This window comes from Urocampus carinirostris, chromosome 15 (genome assembly GCF_059441175.1).
Source record: "Urocampus carinirostris isolate Australia breed hairy pipefish chromosome 15, RoL_Ucar_1.0, whole genome shotgun sequence".
NCBI classification, from domain to species: domain Eukaryota; kingdom Metazoa; phylum Chordata; class Actinopteri; order Syngnathiformes; family Syngnathidae; genus Urocampus; species Urocampus carinirostris.
In genome coordinates this window covers 36206363-36227938 of record NC_142363.1, presented here as the reverse complement: position 1 = coordinate 36227938, position 21576 = coordinate 36206363, and the positions used below count along the sequence as shown (strand labels likewise).

Sequence of the window (21576 nt, the reverse complement as noted above, 5' to 3'; positions counted from 1 at the left end):
ACAAGCCAGGTGAACTCCTCTTTCCACCATGCTTTTAATGTACGTTTTATGTTTTGTAGCGTCATATATTTTGTTAGCTTCTTTTGAATCTTTCTTCTGGGGCTGAGGTTTTGGCTTGATTCCTAAGCACTTCTCTATCACATCCACTACACAGCATTATCTCCAGACAGAAGAGCAACTTCAGCGACAGACTGCTGTCACAGTCTTGTACCACGGACAAACTGAGGAGATCTTTTCTTCCTCATGCTATGAGGCTCTTTAACTCCACCCGGCGGAGTAAAAGCCCACATTAACCCACACCCCCACATTGCATATTACCGTATTTTATTGCAGTGTGTATTCTGTGTAGCACATCTAGATACTCTATAACACGCTGCGTTGGGTATTTGTATATTGTATTCCTTTTGCTTTATTATTGTATTGTTCTCAGCGAAGGGATACTGCTGGAAGTGTGAATTTCCCTGCGGGGATGAATAAAGTATCTATCTATCCATCCATCCATCTCTCTATTTTCTTGTGTTGTCTGTGCGTCTACTGTGGAAAACGATATGCAAATGCACGACCTAATAACGCTCGGGAAAGTCCGGATGCACGAAGTTATTCGATGCGGGCTTCTGATTGGCTGCCGATGATGCAAATTGCCAAACGAAATGAAATTCTGAAATTTCCAAACCGATTTCGAAATCGGAATAAAGCAATCGTTTGATGTGATAATTTTCCTCTTTTCCCCCTTCTTCTTGAAAAAGTTGTCAGCCACCCGGGCAGACACTGCTTTTACTCAATTTCTTCTATCAATCAGAGAACTTTATCTTGAAAAGGATCAACAGGAACCTTCAGCAGGCTACTTTTTAAATAAAGTCACTTTTTCTCCAGTAACTGGGCAGGGGGTCGTCAAACATGGGGGCGACACCCACCAGCAGGTCGAAGGCCTTGACGGTGCGGTCCCCAGAGCAGGTGAAGAGCATCCCCTCGTGGATCTGCATGCCGTTGACCGACTCCCGGTGGCCCTCGAAACCGCCGACCGACGAGCCTGAGAACGCGAAAACCTCACTGTTGACGTTTCGTGGGTTTGCGGGAGCGGGAAAGGAGACACTTACAGGAAGGGATCCACGTGATCGGAGGTTGAGACATTTCGCTGCAAAAAACAAAAAGGGATTTGTTTTTGTGGCACTGCTCGCATATTCTCAGTGCACAAGAAAATCGAGCCAGCGCACAAAAATCAGGGCTCAAAATGACTCATTAAGAAGCGACTCAAGTCAAAGTTACAGTGCATGAAGGTCAAAATGCACGGGTTCCCCTGACGTTGTGTCCTAAATAAGGTATTTTGAAGTTGAGTCGAAGTAGCACGAAGTTGAGTAAAGTTAGTAGTTTGTCGAGAACCGGCTTCTTCGGCTCGGCTCACTAAAAGGAACCGGCTCTTTCGGGTCCTAAACGGCTCTTTGGGTGGTTTTTCCTTCTTTAATCTCAACATGACCAAATATTATGTAAAATTATGCACAAAATGACTTAAAGGAAGGGGAATAGAACAAAAAAGAAAAAAATAGCAAAATGAATAAGTAGTGAAAAGCTGAGAAAAAAAGAAACAAAAGGAAGAGAAAAAGGAAGGAACAATTCAGAAAAAAGACGGAAAAAAGAAAAGAAACAAAGTAAAAAAGTAAATAGAGAACAAAAAGAAAAAAGTAACAGCTAGGAAAAAATAAACACAATGACATTTTTTTTAAAGGAATTTAAAAAAAATTAAAAAACAGGAAAAAAGAAGAAAAAGTTTGTGTTGCATTCAAATAATTTCCAATGATATCAAGTGAATCTTGTTGCCAACATTGTACTTCCACTAAAAAATGTGATTAAATACAATTCTGTATCGTGCAACCGACTCAATAAGCCCCCAAAAATGTTAATATTATGCGACAAAATATATCAGGAAATAAAAAGAAATGGATATCTTGTGAAAGAATTGTAAGAATTGTACAACCTTTGCAATAATACATGAGTCAATTCATTCAAAAGAGAAAAATCATTTTGCATTCCCGGAAACTCAGCAAAATGTAACGTGAAGTTTTGGACATGTTTGATAATGAATTATCTTGCCACACTTGGTATTATGGTTGCTCACTGTTGTTTCAAGCGTTGCTCACCGACTTTGTGTGAACGCTCAAACCCCTGGAAAATTAGAGGGAACATTGCCCGGGAGCCAGCCGTGACGTTTACCTCTCGGAGGACTTGCAGATGTCCATGTCGCTGGCGGAGATGACCCGGTCGCAGTCCCGACTGAGACGTCGGGGTGTTCCCGTCTGGATTTCCGCTTCCTGTTTCAGAGGCGGGACTTCCTCCTCCTCCGTCTTGGCCCTCCTCTGCGGGCGGGGCCAGCGCGGCCCGGAGGCCTCGCCGTCCGTCTCCGCCTCGCTGCTTTCGGGCGCCGCCTTGCCGTGAGCTTTTTCCAGAACCTTGCGCTTCTTCAGCTTTCTCACCCGCTTGCCGGACTCGGAGGGCGAACCGGGCGAGGAGTCGGGGGCCCAGGGGGTCTCGAACGCAGCGTCGGGCGGGACGTCCGTCTCGAGGGTCGCCGGCTTCGTGTCGTCTCTCGACGCCAAGGTTGCGGCGGACTCCGCCCATCCCGACGGTATGCCGGCGGGTTCGTCCGGTCGACTGGACGGCTCGGTCTTGATCGGCGTCTCAGAGATGTCCGACGCGCCGCAGACGCGCACAGGGGACAGCGGCTCCTGCTTGATGGTGACCGAAAACGGGGGCGTGGAACTTGGTGCAGGGGGCGGGGCCTCAGAACACGGTCGTCTTTCCCAGGGGTCCGATTTCTCCTCCTTCACTCGGATCCCGGCTACTTCTGTCGCATCCATATTGCCTAAGATGAAACCAAAATGGCTTTGTTGGATCCTGCCGTGTCCTCCATCTCATAATTCCTTTCGTGTATACGGTTTACCTCGCATTCCTTTTAATAAGAGGATGCGTTGATCTCGTAGCGTGCTCATCTCCGTGGCGATCTGAAAGAGGAAAACCAATCGATTGGACCTCCCCGAATGCAAGACAGGTCCAGGTAAAAGTCGGTACCTGCTGTTTGAAGAGCACGGCCCTCTGCACCTCCAGGTAGGCTGCCTCCAGCGCCACTCGAGCTCGACCTAGTCGGCTTTCCGCCGTCTGCAGCGAGCGACTCAGCTCCTCCTCCCGCAGCGAAACGGCCAATAGCTGCTCGATCTGCACGCGCTCTGCTTCAACCAATCACAAACAACCGATCATGCCGCGCCCACGGACGAGAGACTTTCGGCGCTAACGGAGGTCGGCCGATTATCGGCACCAATAGTTGGGAATTTGACGGATATTGGTATCGGCATTGTTATTTAATTGATTTCAACCGGGTCAGAGGAGCAGGAGGGAGCTTTGCTTTGTAGCTGTTCTCTCACTCGCTCCTCCCCTCTGCTGACCCCGCGCCTTCCGATTGGAGAAGCGAGCGAGGGTGAAGCCAATGAAACAAAAGCTTTGCAGACATCACACGCTGCCGATAATATCAAGAATTTAAAAGGTCCGTGCCTTGGCGTCAATGTGATAAAGGGATAGCGGCAGTAGCTCAGGAGGTAGAGCGCTCGTTTAGGGATCAAGGGATCCCAGTTCGAATCCCGGCTCGTCCGTGTTACATATTGAAGTGTCCTTGGGTAAGACACTGAACCCCTAATACCCCCAATAAGCAGGTTAGCGCCTTACATGGCTGCAAGGCCGCTATTGGGAAATGTGGAGCACATTGTAAAGTGCTTTGGGAAGTCATTGACTTGAAAAGCGCTATATAAATGCAGATCATTTCATTTCATAGTCTAAATAGTGTAATTAACTTGTTTTTGGGATGGTGGAGATTGATTTATTAGCTCTTATCATAACACAAGTTTGTCAATCGAGCGTGCGTGTTTGTGATTGCGCATCTAAAGTAGGGCTGCAACTAACCATTATTTTCATAATCAATGAATGAGATTGCTTAAATGCATCTCTAATCTCCTCTTCTTTATTCAAGTATGTTTTGAACAGAACAGCAGAATATAAAACAATAAAAAAATCAAAGTGTTGGTCAAATAACTTTACAATAAATAAGAACATCCACTACACAACATCATCTCCAAACGGAAGAGCAGCTTCAGCGACAGACTGCTGTCACAGTCTTGTTCCACGGTTCTTCCTCATGCCATGAGGCTCTTTAACTCCACCCGGGGGAGTAAAAGCCCACATTAAACCCCACCCCTACATTTGCATATTACCCTATTTTTATGACAGTGTGTATTTTATGTAGCACTATTTAAAAACACTATATCAACACATTATATTGCGCATTTCTGTATTCTATTTCTTTTATTTCATTATTTTATTTTTCAACATAAGGATACTGCTGAAAGTGTGAATTTCCCTACGGGGATGAGTAAAGTATCTATCTATCTAGCTATCTATCTAATACCTACAAATCTATCCTAGACACCTGCAAATATGGAAGATAGTCTTTTCCTACTACCTTATGAAATGATCATATCATCTTTGGTGTCTTTTTTTTTATCCACAACAAATATTTTAATAATGTAAACCCACTTTTCAAAATGTTGTCAACGCAGTTGTGTTTTGGAAGGGTTCAGATGTTTTCTCTGTACTTATGCTGCACTTTTCTTCCCTTTCACGAGGAAACAATCAAACGCTACAGAGTTGAAACTTTAAAGCCAGGTTGGTTTGTAATGATGAAAAGTTCAATAAAACGGTCTTAGCGCCCTCTGTCGAACTAAAGTGGTACTATACCTCTCAGCGTCACAACGGGATTATTTGTATTGATGTATTGTATTTAATGGCTCAAAGATCCCGTGATACAAAATTGAAATTAGAATTGATCGACTGTAAAATGTTTGAGAAATTAAGTTTTAGTTGAATTGAGAAGAAAAATACGTCGTTCTTTTTTACGTTCTTAAAAAAGTACGTTTTAAAGCTTTTACAGCGATGGAATATGGGCTCCAAATATGGCTCACCGGCCTCTTTTTAATACGAATAGTCGTATATCGGTCGATCCCTAATCATAAGTCTCAAACCTGCTTTGGACTTTGTCTTCCTTCTTTTGGGATCTTGTTGCAGACCAGAAGCGTCCAGACCGGGAAGGTCCTAAAGAATAAAAAGGAGAAGCTGTTTCAGAAGCTTTTGGACTCAACTTGGTCCGGAACTCACCCCCGGCGATCTCCTCCTCTTTGGTTTTCCTTGTCCGTCGTCAGATCTGCAGAGAGCCTGGACCTTCTCCGACATGATCCGGTCGGCTCGCTTCATGGCTTCTTCTTGGGCGAGGTTTTGAATCTGCCAGCCGCCGTCCTCCAGCGAGGACCTCCGCGCCGTCTCCTCAGTCGACGCCGGGGCCAGGCTGCTCTCCGACAGGGAGCGCTTGCGGGGAGCGGCGGACGGGGAGGTGTCCATCAGCTCCTCCCAGGGGAACTTCTCCAGCGCGGCTATGTCGTCTTCCTCCCGGCCCTGATCGGGTACCATTTCGATGCCGAACCTGGGCATCCCTTTGCCCACGTCCCGCTTCTTGCGCACCTCCTGGTACACCTGCTCCCAGTTGACTTTGCGCCGAGCCCCGGCGCTGATGAGCTGCTGCACGGTGGGCTTGAGGCCGGAATCCTTTTCGCCCTCGGTGCGGCGGGACGGGCTGAGGTTGCGGACGCGCCTGGCGTGGAGGAGGTTGGGTTCCCGGACGCCCGGTTTGCTCTTGACGCTGATGCGCTTGGTCAGTTCCAGTTGGTTGGAGGCCGGGTCCTTTCTGGTGTGTTCTTTGGGAGCGGGATCGTCCGTCTGGTTTCCCGGGTCGTCGGGTCTCTCGGGGACGGACGTGCTGGCTAGCGAGGACCGGACGCTGATGCGCTTGGTCAGTTCCAGTTGGGTGGAGGTCGGGTCCTTTCTGGCGTGTTCATTGGGAGCGGGATCGTCCGTCTGGTTTTCCGGGTCGTCGGGTCTCTCGGGGACAGATGTGCTGACTTGCGAGGACCGGACGCTTATGCGCTTGGTCAGTTCCAGTTGGGTGGAGGTCGGGTCCTTTCTGGTGTGTTCTTTGGGAGCTGAATCGTCCGTCAGGTTTTCCGGGTCGTCGGGTCTCTCGGGGACGGATGTGCTGACTTGTGAGGACCGGACGCTCTCGGCGGAGGAGGCGGCCAGACTTTCTTTGGCACCGGATGAAGGACCGGGGTCTGTATCGGTTGACTTCGGTCGAGATGCGTTCTGCCGGCAGGTGTTTTCCTTGTTTTCTGTGATGGGTCCTCCCACTGGATCTTTAGGTGATTCTCCATTGTTCTGAGGTGTTGCCAGGCGGGGGCCATCCAAAGATCTCCTCCTTTGGGAGCGGGGCAAGGACTTGATGGAGGTTTCTGGTAGTTTCGGTCGAGACGAAAGACTCCTGTTCCCTTGGGTCTTTGAAGGTGCTTGGGCTGGACTGTTGTGTTTCCGTTGAAGCTTCGCCTTGACTTTAGTTTCCTCTCGTTTTTGCTGGATCGAGATGGGGTAGGGTTCTAGGTTCGAGGGGGCCTCCTTGCCGGGAAGTGACTCTGTGCTGGATTGACAAGAAGACCGTCGGGAGGACTTGTCCAGGTTTTTGGCGCGAGGCTCCCGGTCGGGTTTCGGCGGCCCTGTTCCCTGCTGGTAATCCGCAAACAAACGCGGCGGAGGCGGGTACGTTTGAAAGGACGGCAGTCGGTAATTGGCGATGTTATTCCTTCCGTAAACGCCGTAACTGCTGCCCTGGTTACTGAGCCAGGGCAGTCGGGCGGGGCCGGAGTCCTGCGAGGAGCGGCGAGCGCCTTGAAAGCCTCGAAAATCCGGCGGGTCCCGGGCGTGCCACGAGGCGCTTTTGCCCGGCTTGTCGTTTCTGCAGGAGTCGGTCGGTAGGAAGCCGTCGGGCGGGTTCCGACCGAAGTCGCGGGGCACGGAGCGCCCGGCGCCCTCCCATCGGTAGCGTTGGTTGAGTTCCTGGACTTTCTGCTGGATTTCGCGTTTCTTTGCTTCCGCTGTCTCCTGGGCCAGTTTGGCGGCGGCCATCTCCTTTTCTTTGCTGTCGGTGCAGACCACAAGCCACGGCGTTAGAGGGCCGCAAATAACCTTCATTTAAAGCACAGATCAGGCCCGCTAGGGGATTGAATCCGGCCCGCTACACAACCCATCACTTTCAGAGGTAAAATGAACACTGTGACAGCGACCACTAGCTGAGGCTCATATCATTAAAAATAAATAAAAAACTTCTCTATTTTTAAAAAGAACCCACGTTCATTGTGAATGTCAAGTCTTTTTGCTCTGTATTTAAGCCTCCTTGACTCAAAATGCCGCACCACTTTGTCGTTAAACCCCAGAAGAAAAATCCCTATGAATTTTTCAACTTGAAATGCGATGACTTTTCTAAGACCGGTCCCAAAAGTCGAAAAACTGAAATGCTTTGATTCACATTTGCATAAAGGTACAAAAATGTCCTTGAAAATAAGGAGAGGTATTTCAAGACTTTTTTTTTTCAATGAGTGACATTTTTTAACCACCAGGGGGCACTGAATAATACGCACTGTCCTTTAAAGTGCAACCCCCTGCAGAGAAAATCCCCTTTCTGAAATTGGAGTCAGTTTGTATGAAAGCAGCAGCTGAAAAGAATGCCACTAAATATAGCGTGCAAAGAGTGAGCACTACTGCCCCAAGTGGTCATCGTGGGAAATGTCTTTCTATAGAAAGTAGGCCACATCTTTATTTAGCTCAGGAGTGTCAAACTTATTTTAATTCGGGGGCCACACGATAGAAAAAAGGAGAAAAAAAAGAAAGAAATAAGAGAAGGAGAGGGAGAAAAAAAGAGAGAGTGTTGGACAAGGAAAGAGAGAAAGGGATAAAGAGAGAGAGAGAGAGAGAGAAAGAGAGAGAGAGAGAGAGAGAGAGAGAGAGAGAAACAAAAAAGATAAGAGAAATAGTGAGGGAGGGGGAAATAAAGAGAGAAAGAAAGAAACCCAGAAAGAAAGAGAGAGAAAGAGAGAAACGAGGAAAGACAGAAGGGTAGAAAGAGAGAAGTAGAAAGTGAGAGAGAGAGAGAGAAAGAGAGAGAGATAAGGAAAAAATGAAGAGAGCAAAAGAAGGTAAAAAGACACACAGAAAGAGACAAAGAGGGAAAAAAAGAAAAAGCAAAAGAGAGAGTGAAAGAGAGAGTGAGAGACGAATGGAGAAAGAAAGAGAGAGAGAGAAAGAAAGAGAGAGGGGTGAAAGAAAGGGAGAGAGAGAGAAAGAGTGAGAAAAGGAAAAAAAGAAGAGAGAGCAAAAGAAGGTAAAAAGACACAGAGAGAGAGACAAAGAGGAACAAAAAAAGAGAAAAAGAAACAGAGAGTGAAAGAGAGAGATAGAGTGAGAGAAGAAGGAAGGAAGAAAGAAAGAGACAGAGACAGAGACAGAAAGAGAGAGAGAGAGAGATATACAAGTAGAAATACAAGTACAGCGTCTTTATGAGAGGCATCTGGCTTTGGCAACATCAAGTGGACATATTTTAACCTGCAGCTCGTTTTTCTCTTGCGCTTCCCTCAGCGTTGTCTCGCGGGCCGGGATTCAACCCCTTAGTGGGCCTGATCCGGCCCGCGGGCCGCCTGTTTGACACCCGTGATTTAGTTCATCTATGTATTGGGCATCTTTTCGATAAATCTTTACAAAATATGGAAAAACAGGAAAGAAAATCCTTTATAAAGTATATATTATGGATATTATTCTTATCGGGGGCATTTTCCGCAAGTTTTGGAAAACGATAGGTGCTTATAACTCGGGGGTTTAAACTCAGGGCCTGGGGGCCAATTGCGGCCTTGATATGAAAGTTAAAAAAACCAGCGTGGATCAATGACTTCTCGTATTGTGTCGCGCAACTCAAAACGAGCGCAACGAAGCACAAAGGAGAATGCAAACTATGGAGACTCAAAGTGACCATAAGCACCATATTTCTTCTATTTTCTGGCATCGTCCTTCAAATATTAAAAATTTAAATTTTTATATTTTGTTTGTTTTGCAGAAAAAAAAGTTATTAAACCATTTAGCGCATCAGGTTTCATTATTATTATTATTATTAAAAAACAAAAAAAGAGCCGGTATTCTAAATCACAGGTGCCAAACAGGCGGCCCGCGAGCCAGATCAGGCCCGCTAAGGGATTGAATCCGGCCCGCGAGACAAAACTCAGAGAAGCACAAGAGAAAAACAAGCTGCAGGTTGAAATATGTCCACTTGATGTTGCTAAAGAAAGGTGCCTCTCACAAAGACACTCTACTTGTATTTTTTTTTTCTCTCTCTCTCTCTCTCCTTCTTTTCCACCCCTTTCTCCCACTCTCTGTCTGTCTCTTTCACTCTCTGTGTCTCTTTTTCTCTTCCTTTGTTGCTCTTTGTCTCTTTCTCTCTCAGTGTCTTTTAACCTCTTTTCCTCTAACTTCCTTTTCTCTCTATCTCTTCATACCCTTCATGCTTTCTTTTCTCTTTTCTCTCCTGTCTTTCTATTTCTCTTTGGATTTCTTTCTCCCTCTCTCACGACTTTTTATCTTTTGTTTCTCAGGCTCTCTCGCTCTCTCTCTTTTTCTTTCTTTGTCTCGCCCTCTCTCCTTTTCCCTCCCTCTTTCTCTCATTTCTTTATCTCTCTTTTTCTTTCTCTTTAATCTACTCGTCCGGCCCCCGACAGAATGTTTGTTCTATCGTGTGGCCCCCGAGTTAAAATGAGTTTGACACCCCTGATTTAGCGCATCATGTTTTATTATTATTTAAAAATAAAATAAAAAATCTTGGGAGCCGTTTGAAAGCCAAAGAGCCGGTTTTCTAAATAGAGCTGTGCTCCGGGTACGACCAGTAGAGGGCGGTGACGCTTCACATCACGACGCCATAAAGACCGAGAGCAGGCGTGTGGGTGTCATGTTAGCAAACAAAACAAAATTCACGCCTTTTCCTGGCCTTCTTGCATTTCTAAGGATTTCAAGCACCCGTACGAACCCGGTCTCTTACCGGATGTGTTCTTTTCTCTTGCGGACCAGCTCCACCAGCGATCGGTCGAAGTAGTCTTCTTGTCGGTGGACGTGGCCCGGCTGGTTCTTCTCCCGGTCCACCTTCTGCTTGTGGGCCGGGCTGGAGATGTGCCCGGCGTATTCCGTCAAAGTGCCCAGCGTCACCTGGCACAGGCGGCACTCGTGCCCGCAGTCCCTGCCGGGCGCAAAAGGCGACAGGGGGCGCTCAATGCTTCCTTCCGGCATGATTTCGAATAACGTCGGCTGTCGGGAGAGGAGAAGACTCGACAATCCCCGCTTTATTTCATCTAGTCGTCGAATTGTCTATCGGTCGCGGATCAGGAGGTGGCTAACTTAATTTGATCTGGTGTCAAAAATGAACAAAAATCTTCCTGATCCTAAAAGTTATCTAGCAGGTGAGGAAGAAGACCGAGCGGCCATAAGCTAACGGAGCCGGCCGCTCAAGAAGGCTCGGCCGTGACGGCGCCCGCTGCGCTCTGAAACTCTTTCGGACCACCTTCGGGGAAGTATCAGAACCCCCCTCCACTGCCCGCCTCCTGCCCGTCAAACGGACCAATCGCAAAAGAGACATCTGAGCCGGACAGCTGCTCACTACCTTTGACCTCTGTGAAATATGTCACATGATCTTTTTTTGCAGTTGTCTTCTCACCCTTTGAGCTTCCAACTCTGAAGCCAAATTGTGACCTACTTTCATGCAAGTCAGGAAGACTACAATGAATTTCTTAAAGGGGCAGTGCAGGGGTGGAGGACCTTTTTGACCCAGAGCCATAAAAGCAAAAATATAAAGATTTATTTTTGGATGGAGCCATACCAGATATCTTTAGACAAAATACAGGAAAACCGCCGAACACACTCTCCAGATAAAAGCTAATTCTTCATCAAACAGTAAAACAAATTGCGCTGATCGTTAAAGTCTATGACATACCAAGAATGCCATAGCCTGTGTCCCATATCAATAGAAATAAACCACTTAAAATGTGTCTCCCTCAATACCATATACTTTTTGTCCTGTATCATGGTTTCAAAACAAGGTGCAAGCAAAGTTATTTTGCTAAAATGTCACAAAATACTGCAAACGAGGACACCAAATTATTTAAGTCATGTTTGTACCAGCTGAAGGCTCTTGATTTTTGACTTCGAGAGACCGGAGAGTAGTGCGTTACAGTAATCGAGACGGGAGGTACCGTATACTTTTTGTCCTATATCATAGTTTCAAAACAAGGTGCAAGCAAAGTTTTGTTGCTAAAATGTCACAAAATACTGCAAACGAGGACACCAAATTATTTAAGTCATGTTTGTACCAGCTGAAGGCTCTTGATTTTGGACTTCGAGAGACCAGAGAGTAGTGCATTACAGTAATCGAGACGGGGGGTACCGTATACTTTTTGTCCTATATCACGGTTTCAAAACAAGGTGCAAGCAAAGTTCTTTTGCTACAATGTCACAAAATACTGCAAACGAGGACACCACATTATCGAAGTCATGTTTGAGAACATTCAAACTCAACCCACAGACCAGCTCCAAAGACCTACAACATGATCTTGCTGCAGATGGTGTCGCTGCACATCGTTCAACTGTTCAGCGCACTTTGCACAAAGAGATGCTGTATGGTAGAGTAATGGGACAGAAGCTTTTTCTGCGCACATGCCACAAACCGAGTCGCTTGATGTATGCTAAAGTACATTTGGACAAGTCGGCTTTATTCCGGAATAAGGTGCTGATGAAACTTGTTGTGGAAAATAGACTTGCATTTGTAGAATAGATTGGCATACATTTAGAAAGAAATGTAGAAAGACTTGCTTACAGTTGTGAGAAATGTTGTTCACATCTCGGGAAAGTATCGAAGGACAAATTAGTTTCAACAATCCTCCTCACAGGAGGACAACAGATAACGGTGAAGGGCAAGGTGACAAACTGGCATAAACTCAACAACATGTCCTAATAAGGGTACGACAGCATCTTCCTTGTTGTTACGTGAGATCTCCGCCGCCTCTTGGGTTGTACTCAAATTGAAGCTATAAAAGAATAGTTATGTCTGGAGTTTGCTGAGTTCTTTGGGATGACGCAATAAAGAGCTCCCCCTCATGGCAAGCCTCCGTGTACTTGATTAAATCACGTAAGAGAAGACTTAAACGATGATCGAACCTGCATTTTCTCCAACAAACTAAAATTGACTTATTTGGACATAACAAGGGGCGGTATGCATTGCGGAAGAAGAACACAGCATTCCAAGACAAACACTTGCTACCCATAGTAAAGTTTGGGGGTGGTTCCATTATGCTGTGTGGCCAGTGCAGGTACTGGCAATCTTGTTAAAGTTGAAGGTCGCATGGATTCCAGTCAGTATCAGCAGATTCTTGCGAACAATGTTCTAGAATCGGTGACAAAGCTCAAGTTGCGCCAGGCCTGGATACTTCAACAAGACACAAACCCCAAAACACTGCTCAAATTCTACTTTGGCATTCATGCAGAGGAACAAGTACAATGTTCTGGAATGGCCGTCTCAGTCCCCAGACCTAAATATTATTGCAAATCTGTGGTGTGATTTAAAGCGGGTTGTCCATGCTCAGAAACCATCAAACCTGAATGAAGTGGAGATGTTTAGTAAAGAAGAATGGTCGAAAATACCTTCGACCAGGATCCAGACCCTCATTGGAAGCTATGGGTAGCGTTTAGAGGCTGTTATTTCTGCGAAAGGAGGATCATCAAAGCGGCGCTGCCACGAGCGGCTGCCTTTTCCAGCTGCCCTATTGTTTTATTGTCTGCTCCTATCTTCGGTGTTTTTTCTTCCCGTTTTGACAACTACACTATGGATTACTTCTATCCTATGAGACATTGGTTTTAGCGCACAAAAATGCGTGTATTCAAGGAATTTCAACTCCTTGACCTGAAGAATTCTCGTGCCGGCGTGATGAAGGGGCCTATTGTGGAAGAAGAGCCGGAGCTAGCGAAGCGGCTAGCGCCGTTATAAGTCTTCGGTGCCATCCGTAATATGGTAAATGCGAACTCACGACCAAATAAGATCATCGAGTGCTGGTGGAAAACATCGAAGCGCACAGGGAGCGCAGTTGCTGTGTTTTGCGGAAACGTGGCCCACGTTTAGCATTCCGGACGCTAACGTGTAGCCACCCGGAGCTACCCGGAGCTATCCGGCTTCAACGCCGCTAAACAGAGACACGAAAGCCGGGGGGAATCGGAGAGGAGGCGGACTTGCTAACACGAGGTGGTGTATCCCTGGACACAAAGAAAAGTTTTCCATCTGCCGCAGGGATGTCGAACTTTTGGACTGGCGTGACGTCATCCACTCCGCTACAAGCACCCCTAGGGCATCATGTTCATCTGTTAATAAACAACGGGGTAGACTGCTGGAAGTGTGAATTTCCCTACGGGGATGAATAAAGTATCTATCTATGTATCTTTTCTGTTGGGGTGCCAAAACTTTTGCATACGACTGTATATACCTTTTTTTCATATTGGTAATTGTACTAGTTTGAAATTCGATGTCACTTTAAGTTCGACGGGTACTATATGGGGCAGCTTTGAATTCCATTGACATTCTGTTCTCTTCAGTTGAGTGGAAAGCCTTTATTGCACTTTGCCCTCATCACTTTTTATCAGCTCCAGGGTAAAAATAACCGAGAGTGAGATTCCCTTCACGCCAGCTGCCTTGTACGGAGTATCCGGTACGCCGGTTTGCGTCCAAATATATCTCCCTGTCTCACTTGGAACAACTCAGGTCGCCCGTGCCAAGTCCTGACTGGCACGTGCCCGCTTGCCTCACCCTGACCTAGAAAAACCAAAACCGTGAGGGCTTCGCAGTCATGGAAAAAAAACAAAACCAGAAAAGGGGATTTTCTGTGCCGGTTTTGGTTTTGGGGAGTATTTCTTTATAGTATCCCAGGGGTGTCCAAACGTTTGAGGAAGTGGGGGGCCAAATGTGCCAAAATGAAAATGGGTCAGCCTGGCATTCTTTCAACACTCTTTCATACATTCACCCTTCCTCAAAGGTTTGCCATCAGACCTCGTAGCTCGCCTTCGTAGCATTTTCATTTGACTTGCGGGGAAAAAGAGCTGCTGTGCCGTGAAAAACGCTTCCGGTTCCTTCAGCTTTTCCAGCGTTTGTTTCCAGTTTGCTTTTTCAAGTCTGGCAGTCCCTTGTGTTATTAGTTGTGATTGCTTCAGCAAGGCACAACTACATTGCCAAGTGCCGTAAGCAGGCACAACTAATACAGTCCCCCGAGATATTATTATTATTATTATATCTATCTTCTTCCGCCGAAATTTAACGGGGATCTCCTCCCAGAGCTTTTGGAGTAACCCAACGATTCATGTACCAAAAATTCCGGCCCGACCGGGACTCTTATGGCTTGTCTTTTGACAGCGATACGAGTCACGAAAAAAAGTCCCCATCCGCTCTAATGTATTTTGAGAGTCTCCCATCCGGAATACATGGGCCCATTCAATATAATGGGGAGCACAAGGCTTTTCCCAAAGGTAGTCATAGGAACCAGGGACTGTCCCCAGGGTGGTTTGAGGGGGCCCAACCCCACATTACTTTTAACATGGGTAAATGGTGATTCCCAAAGAGTGGATGCTAGCGAGAGGATGCTAACAGCTATGTGCGCCGCTCGCAAAGTGTTGGGCTGGGGGGGGGGGAGTCCCCCCACAGAACCAAGTAAAAAATGACAGAAACATCTCTCTGAGCTAAAAACTTTACGCCTACTCATAATGCTAACAACCGGGGTTATATATACATACCGGGATCATCTTCCAGATCAATCACATCTCTTACAATTGCCGCGGGAATTGTCTAGTTCTATATAATATCTATATATACATCCATATATGCATATATATATATATATATATATATATATATATATATATATTGTCTTGTTCCACGGACAGACTGAGGAGATCATTTCTTCCTCATGCCATGAGGCTCTTTAACTCCACCCGGGGAGTACAGTGTTCTGGTTTGCCCGCGACCCTGCGTCCTAGACGCATTATTTTTGCTGGGGACGCATCCTGTCATATCAACGTGCGTCCCCGGGACGCAACTTTTTTGACACGAAATTGTCATGATCATTTTTTAACAAAGATTTACCGCACTGCAAACTTTTCGTCAGGCAGATCCGCCATTGTTGTTTTGGTCTCGCGGTTCGAGTTTTCGTCCGCACGCCGATCTCGAGTTCGGGTTGTGTCGTGAAAATCCGTCTCTTTTTAGAGAACCGGCTTTTTCGGCTCAACTCATTCAAGAGAGCCGGCTCTCCAACGGCTCACTTGCTTTGATGCACTAGATTACAAATGATGATGTTGTATAAAGAAGTTAAGAAAAAAAGGAAGTATAAAAGGAGAAAATGAAAAAAGACAGGTTTGTGGTGATCCCTTTGAATCAGTATATTACTAACAATAATTTAATGCAGAAAAGGAATTATAGATCTCTGTTTGGACCCATAGATTTTTGAGCATGCGAGTCCCTGGGACCCATCGCTTTTCACAGCTCAAATGAACACTAGGGAGTAAAAGCCCACATGAAACCCCACCCCCACATTTGCATATTGCCCTATTTTATTAGAGTGTGTATTTTCCATAGCACTATTTTAATACTCTGTAGCAAAACGTTATATTGGGTATTTTTCTATTCTCTATCTTTATTATTTTATTTTTCAACACAAGGATACTGCTGAAAGTGTGAATTTCCCTACAGGGATGAATAAAGTAGCTATCTATCTATAGAAGAGCCACAGTTTCTTGGTTCTTTTAGGTTATGTTGAAAAAAAGACTTCAATTAGCCCTCACAGTCAACTTTCCTTTCTTTATTTCCAATGGCCGTGTCAGAACTGGGGTGGGCTATAATTCTCACAGAAAGCCAAGTGCAAGGTGGCCAAAGGGCTACTGCCATCATCTAGTCAAATGGTGAATTATTATTAGTATTCTATACTGTACCGCGGTCAACATGAGATCATACTAATATTTTATTCCTGCAGTCCAAATGATTAAAATTAGATGATTTAGTAATTTTTTTCACTGCACAACTGCTTTTTAAGGTCAACAGAAAACACCCAAAAATGATTCATTCGGAAGGAGGGAAGTTATAACTTAAGGGGCTGTAGTCAATTCATAACCCCAAAGGTGAGAACCACCAGGAAAAGTATGCGTGTGTCTGTGTGTGGAGTCAAACTTTGGAACAATTTAAAAGACGAGATCAAACAATGTCCAACTATTCACTTGTTCAAATTAATGTACAAAAAAAAAATTCCTGGCGGAATACAGAGATGAAGAAAATGGGGTATGAGTGATTCGAGAGATTGGGAACAGGGCGTCTAGAAGAATGGTTAACTTTGTTGTTATTGTTGCTATTGTTATATCATAACTGTTATTATTAATATTATTACTATTGTTGTTATTATCATTGGTGTATTTAATAGGAAAGATGAAGTGGTAGAAAAAATAAGCATCTGCTTCTGACTACCCCTTTTCGAACATATTGTGTAACATTATTTTGTTGTTGGGTTATTGTTTTTGTTCTCTTTTTATTTTAATGTTCGAAATAAAGTTTTCATTCATTCATTCATTCATTCATTCAACATGACTGGTCACATATGATGAATTTGATGACAGAGGTTTACAGGCCCGCAAATGGGCTACGGACCTGACTTCGACATTTGTGAAACTTGAGGAAACGGCGCCCTCTTCTGGGGAGCTTCGTTAAGGTTGCTGTCAATGTTCCCTGTGTGCGTTTTTATTTCTTTTTTTGTTTCTTACTCCCCAGATTTTTCCCTTTTCCCTCCTTGTCTTTTTACTTATTGTGAACAATTGTTTCCTCTTTTCTTTTATTTTATTTGTTACACTTCCTTTTGTCTTTTTTTCCCAAGCTTTTTCTTGTTTTTTTTTCCCGTGTTTTTTCCATTTCTTCCTCTTTTCGCCTTTTTTGCTTCGTTTTTCCCGCCTCTTAAGTCACGTTGTGCATCACGTTACATTATTGTCGGACGTGGATGGAAGCAACAAAAACCGAGTTGTAGCTACCGGTCACCCATTTCACGGGTAATGAATAGTCTTTTTTCATTGAATGTAGATTTGTCAAAACAATGGACTGACCTTCCTTTGAACTATCGTTTCTTTTCTTTTATTTGTTACACTTCCTTTTCTCTTTTTTTCCCTAGCTTTTCCCTGTTTTTTTCCTTTTCTTCCTCTTTTTGCCTTTTTTTGCTTGTTTTTTCCCACCTCTTAAGTCACGTTGTGCATCATGTTACATAGTAATTGGTATGACATGGATGGAAGCAACAAAAACGATGCGAAGAGCCGTTTGGATGCCGAAAGAGCCGTCTCCTGGTGAGCCGAGCCAAGTTGTAGCTCCAGGTCACCCGTTTCATGGGTAATGAATAGTCTTTTTTTAATAGAATGTACATTTGTCAAAATAATGGACCGACCTTCCTTTGAACTCTCGTTTCTTCTTTTATTTGTTACACTTCCTTTTCTCTTTTTTCCCCTAGCTTTTTTCGTTTTCTTCCTCTTTTCGCCTTTTTTGCTTCGTTTTTCCTACCTCTTAAGTCACGTTGTGCATCATGTGACATAATAATTGGTCCGACATGGAATGAAGCAACAAAAACGATGCAAAGAGCCGTTGGATGCCGAAAGAGCCGTCTCTTTCTGGTGAGCCGAGGCGAGTTGTAGCTCCAGGTCACCCGTTTCACGGGTAATGACTGGCCTTTTTTAATTGAATGTACATTTGTCAAAATAATGGACTGACCTTCCTTTGAGATTTTCCAGCTCGCGGTGGTGCAGCATGCTCCTCATGTGCGCGTCCATCTCCTGTACACAGACAAGATTTCTGCATAAATAAAGCCAGCTCTGCTAACTCACGAGTCACGACATGACAGCGAATCCATAATATTGATAATATTGAAATTTTTAAAAGTCTGATATGAAAGAAGGCACGTGTGTGAATAAGAAATAGCGTACAAAGGGTAGGTTACTTGTTATAGGTAGGCACATTCAGGTGGAGACTGATATCTAAGCTCTTATCAGAACGTGATTAGCTGTCACCATAACATGATTTCATCAATGCAGCTCTAAAACAGGAGTCCTTTTGATGAAAGGCAAAAAGTTGAAAATAGGAAGAAGGTAGAGGGGTTACCTGCTTGGAGGCGTGGACCGTCTCGCAGAGGATGCACTTCCTGTCGCCCGCCATCTTGACTCAAGACAAAGTGGCTGAAACGAAAACAAAAAAGGACCTTGAAGTGAATCTTAATTTCAAAGAGGAGCACAGCTCAAAAGATCATCGGCCGCTCTCTGACCAGTCTACAAGACATTGCCGGCTCGCGGTACCATTAACATTCTAAAAGACAATTCCCATTTCGCTTTTTGTTGTCGCTATATGAAACTGAAAATAAAAAACAGATACTCTTGTATCAGATTGTTTTGGGTTTTTTTTTTAATTGCCGCTGCTTAGTTTTTTTCCACTATTATTATTTTTTTCAATGCATTCTTCTTCTTCATTGCATTCTGACACGCTTCTAGCTCCTAATTTGAAGTGTCATTCCTGTCCTAGGATATCTGAATTAGGGGTGGGTGGAAGGATCCAAATATCGATATTATCGATACTGAGCAAGTACTCGGATCAAATCGATCCTATTTACCTGGGATTGATACTTAATGCCAATTTCCTCAAAGAGCCCCTTATATGTGGATAGCAGCAGTCCTTTTCTGTCTCACCTAGGGCCTTTGGCATAGATAGTAAATAGGAGGGGACCAAGTACGAAGCCCTGAGGAACGCCACAAAAGGCTCAGAGGTCATATTACTGTATATCTTGCACAATGCATCCTTTGTCTCTGTCTCTCTCTCTCCCTCTTTGTCTCTCTTTTTCCCTCTTTTTTTCATTCTCTCTCTCTCTAAAATATATATATATATATTTTTTTCCATTACTCTCTCTCTTTTTGCATAATCTGTGACTTGAACAGGTTAATGGATAAAGAATTCCTAAAATAAATTCCTTATTCTGAAAGGTTCCACCGCTTTGAATATTCTATCATGAGAAGCCCAAATAAAATCTTAGATTAGCAAATCAAATGTGTACAATAAATAGTATTTCTTTTCCACATGCACTAAACCTTTTGTGTATATATTGGATCCACTTTTCCTCGCCTTTTAAAACACCTTCTTATTTACCATCATTGTATTAGTTTCTCAATCTTCTTTTGTTTCAAATGTTTGTCTTTTTATGTTGACAATAACTGTTTATTATTTGTTATTGCAACGTTTGTGGCAGCCTGGTCATCCTGAAAGAAACCTCATGTGCAGTCCCTTCTCAAGGTTTCTTCATTTTCCTTATGTTGAGGGTTTTGAGTTTTCCCTTGCCCTCATGTAGGTTCTAGATCAGGGGATGGTGTCATAATAGCCTGTGGTTTGGAATAATCTGTGGTCTGCGCAGCCCTTTGAGACTCTTTGTGAGTAAGGGCGTCGCAAATAAACATGACTTGACTTGACATGTTTTTGAGTTTTTTCTTGCCCTTATGTAGGTTCTAGATCAGGGGATTGTGTCATAATAATCTGTAGTTTGCAATAGTCTGTGCAGCTCTTTGAAACTGTTCCTTCTCAAGGTTTCTTCATTTTCCTCATGTTGAGGTTTTTGAGTTTTTCCTTGCCCTCAAGTAGGTTTTAGATCAGGGGATAGTGTCATAATAGTCTGTGGTTTGGAATAATCTGTGGTCTGTGCAGGCCTTTGAGACTCTTTGTGATTAAGGGCGTCGCAAATAAACATGACTTGACTTGACTTGAGGTTTTTGAGTTTCTCCTTGCCCTCATGTAGGTTCTAGATCAGGGGATGGAGTCATAATAGTCTGTGGTTTGCAATAGTATGTGGTCTGTGCAGCCATTTGAGACTCTTTGTGATTAAGGGCGTCACAAACAAACAGGACTTGACTTGAGGTTTTTTACTTTTCCCTTGCCTTCATGTAGGTTTAAGATCAGGGGATAGTGTAATAATAGTCTGTGGTTTGCAATCATCTGTGGTGTGTGCAGCCCTTTGAGACTCTTTGAGATTAAGGGCTGTAAAAACAAATACAACTTGACTTGACTTGAGGTTTTTGAGTTTTCCCTTGCCCTCATGTAGGTTTTAGATCAGGGGATGGAGTCATAATAGTCTGTGGTTTGCAATATTCTGTGGTCTGTGCAGCCCTTTGAGACTCTTTTAGATTAAGGGCTATGCATATAAATATGACCTTACTTCTTTTGAGTGCACATCCAAATATCTCCACATTTAGAAAAATCTCCCAAAGACACCCAAAACAAACCTTGTTCTTTCTTTAGTGTACATGACTAAATGGGCAAAGACGCCGTGACGTCACTCCAAAGCCAAAACATCCGAGGAAAAACAGGAAAATGTTTTCGTTTGCTACAAATCTTTTTGAACTTTCTTGTTCAAACGGAACAATTATTCGAGGCAAATACTATTGTATTCGATGAAGCGAATAACAAAAAAGCGATAAGTTACAACCGTTAAATCCACTTTAGGCTGATGTTTCTTAGCATCGCATGCTAACACTTGTGTCAACAATAACACAGGCGCCGTTTTGATAAAATGTGAATAAAACAACTTGCGCTAAGAGGAAATTTAAAACCCTAACATGATAATAGTGAATATTGTAGTTATAATATTGACCGTATCCTCAACAAACTAGGCTAGTATCCAGCTAGCATGCTAGCCGACGTCACTCAGGTCACCAGTTTTCTTGAACGCAACTTAAATCAAACAGCTTGAAGGCACACTCCATTTTCAAACCCTGTTTCTTAATTGAATTTTGAATTGATTGCTTTGGTTTTTACCTTTACGACAACCGCGAGTGACTTCGTTCTTCGATTTTGTCCTCATTTAAAAATATTTTGACTCCGGCGGCGCCGACGAACCCACGCATGGCAACAGAAGAGGCGTTCAAGTGTAAGGCTGCGTCGTCGGAAAGAAGGCTTTCCAAATTTGCTTTGGAGGGAAATTGCAACCCGCGGGCCACATGCAGCCCCGTCAGGGTTCTTCATCCGGTGCGACAGACAAAAATGCTCAAAATAAAACGGCAATTGTTGGGAATTAATAAAATGTAGAAAATGTAGTGTTTACCTAATTGTTCAAATCAATTAACTGACTCCTTTAACCAAACACAACCTACATTCACCCAACAATGTATGCACGCTCGTTTGTTGAGGGAAAAATGAACAGGAAAGCTGACATTTTCACACGGGAACAGATTTAATGTCCCTAACAAAGAACGAAGTGAACTCCATCGAAGATGGCCGAAGAAGCGACGTTGGTTGGTTGGTACGCTGACTCACCTGATAAATAATGTCATATATAAATATGACAACAGAAATACTACAAAAAGACAACTACAGTGATATGAAAAAAAGATACTAAAGAAATACTCCAAAAAGACCACGATAGTAACACTATGATACAAAAATACTGCCATAGTCACAAGTAGAGCAGCATTTCCTAAAGGTCTAAAGTGTTCCTTTGGCGCCAACAGCCCTGGTTGCTGATTGGCTCCCTGACAATTTTTAAACCCCTG

At 44.2% G+C, this 21576-nt stretch overlaps 1 protein-coding gene across 1 annotated transcript in view; it reads right to left on the bottom strand.

Moving 5' to 3' along the window:
- Positions 1-20939, bottom strand: part of znf106a (zinc finger protein 106a) — a 32361-nt gene extending 11422 nt beyond the window's left edge. The window contains exons 1-11 of the mRNA XM_088354426.1: positions 20843-20939; positions 18155-18228; positions 17768-17829; positions 9995-10189; positions 5194-7057; positions 5061-5130; positions 3064-3218; positions 2936-2996; positions 2209-2857; positions 1098-1135; positions 915-1030 (exon numbers count right to left, since the gene is read on the bottom strand). Coding sequence (XP_088210552.1) covers positions 915-1030; positions 1098-1135; positions 2209-2857; positions 2936-2996; positions 3064-3218; positions 5061-5130; positions 5194-7057; positions 9995-10189; positions 17768-17829; positions 18155-18208 — 3264 coding nt within the window. The 5' untranslated portion in view covers positions 18209-18228; positions 20843-20939. The remainder of the gene's footprint in view (positions 1-914; positions 1031-1097; positions 1136-2208; positions 2858-2935; positions 2997-3063; positions 3219-5060; positions 5131-5193; positions 7058-9994; positions 10190-17767; positions 17830-18154; positions 18229-20842) is intronic.
- Positions 20940-21576: the final 637 nt, after the last annotated feature.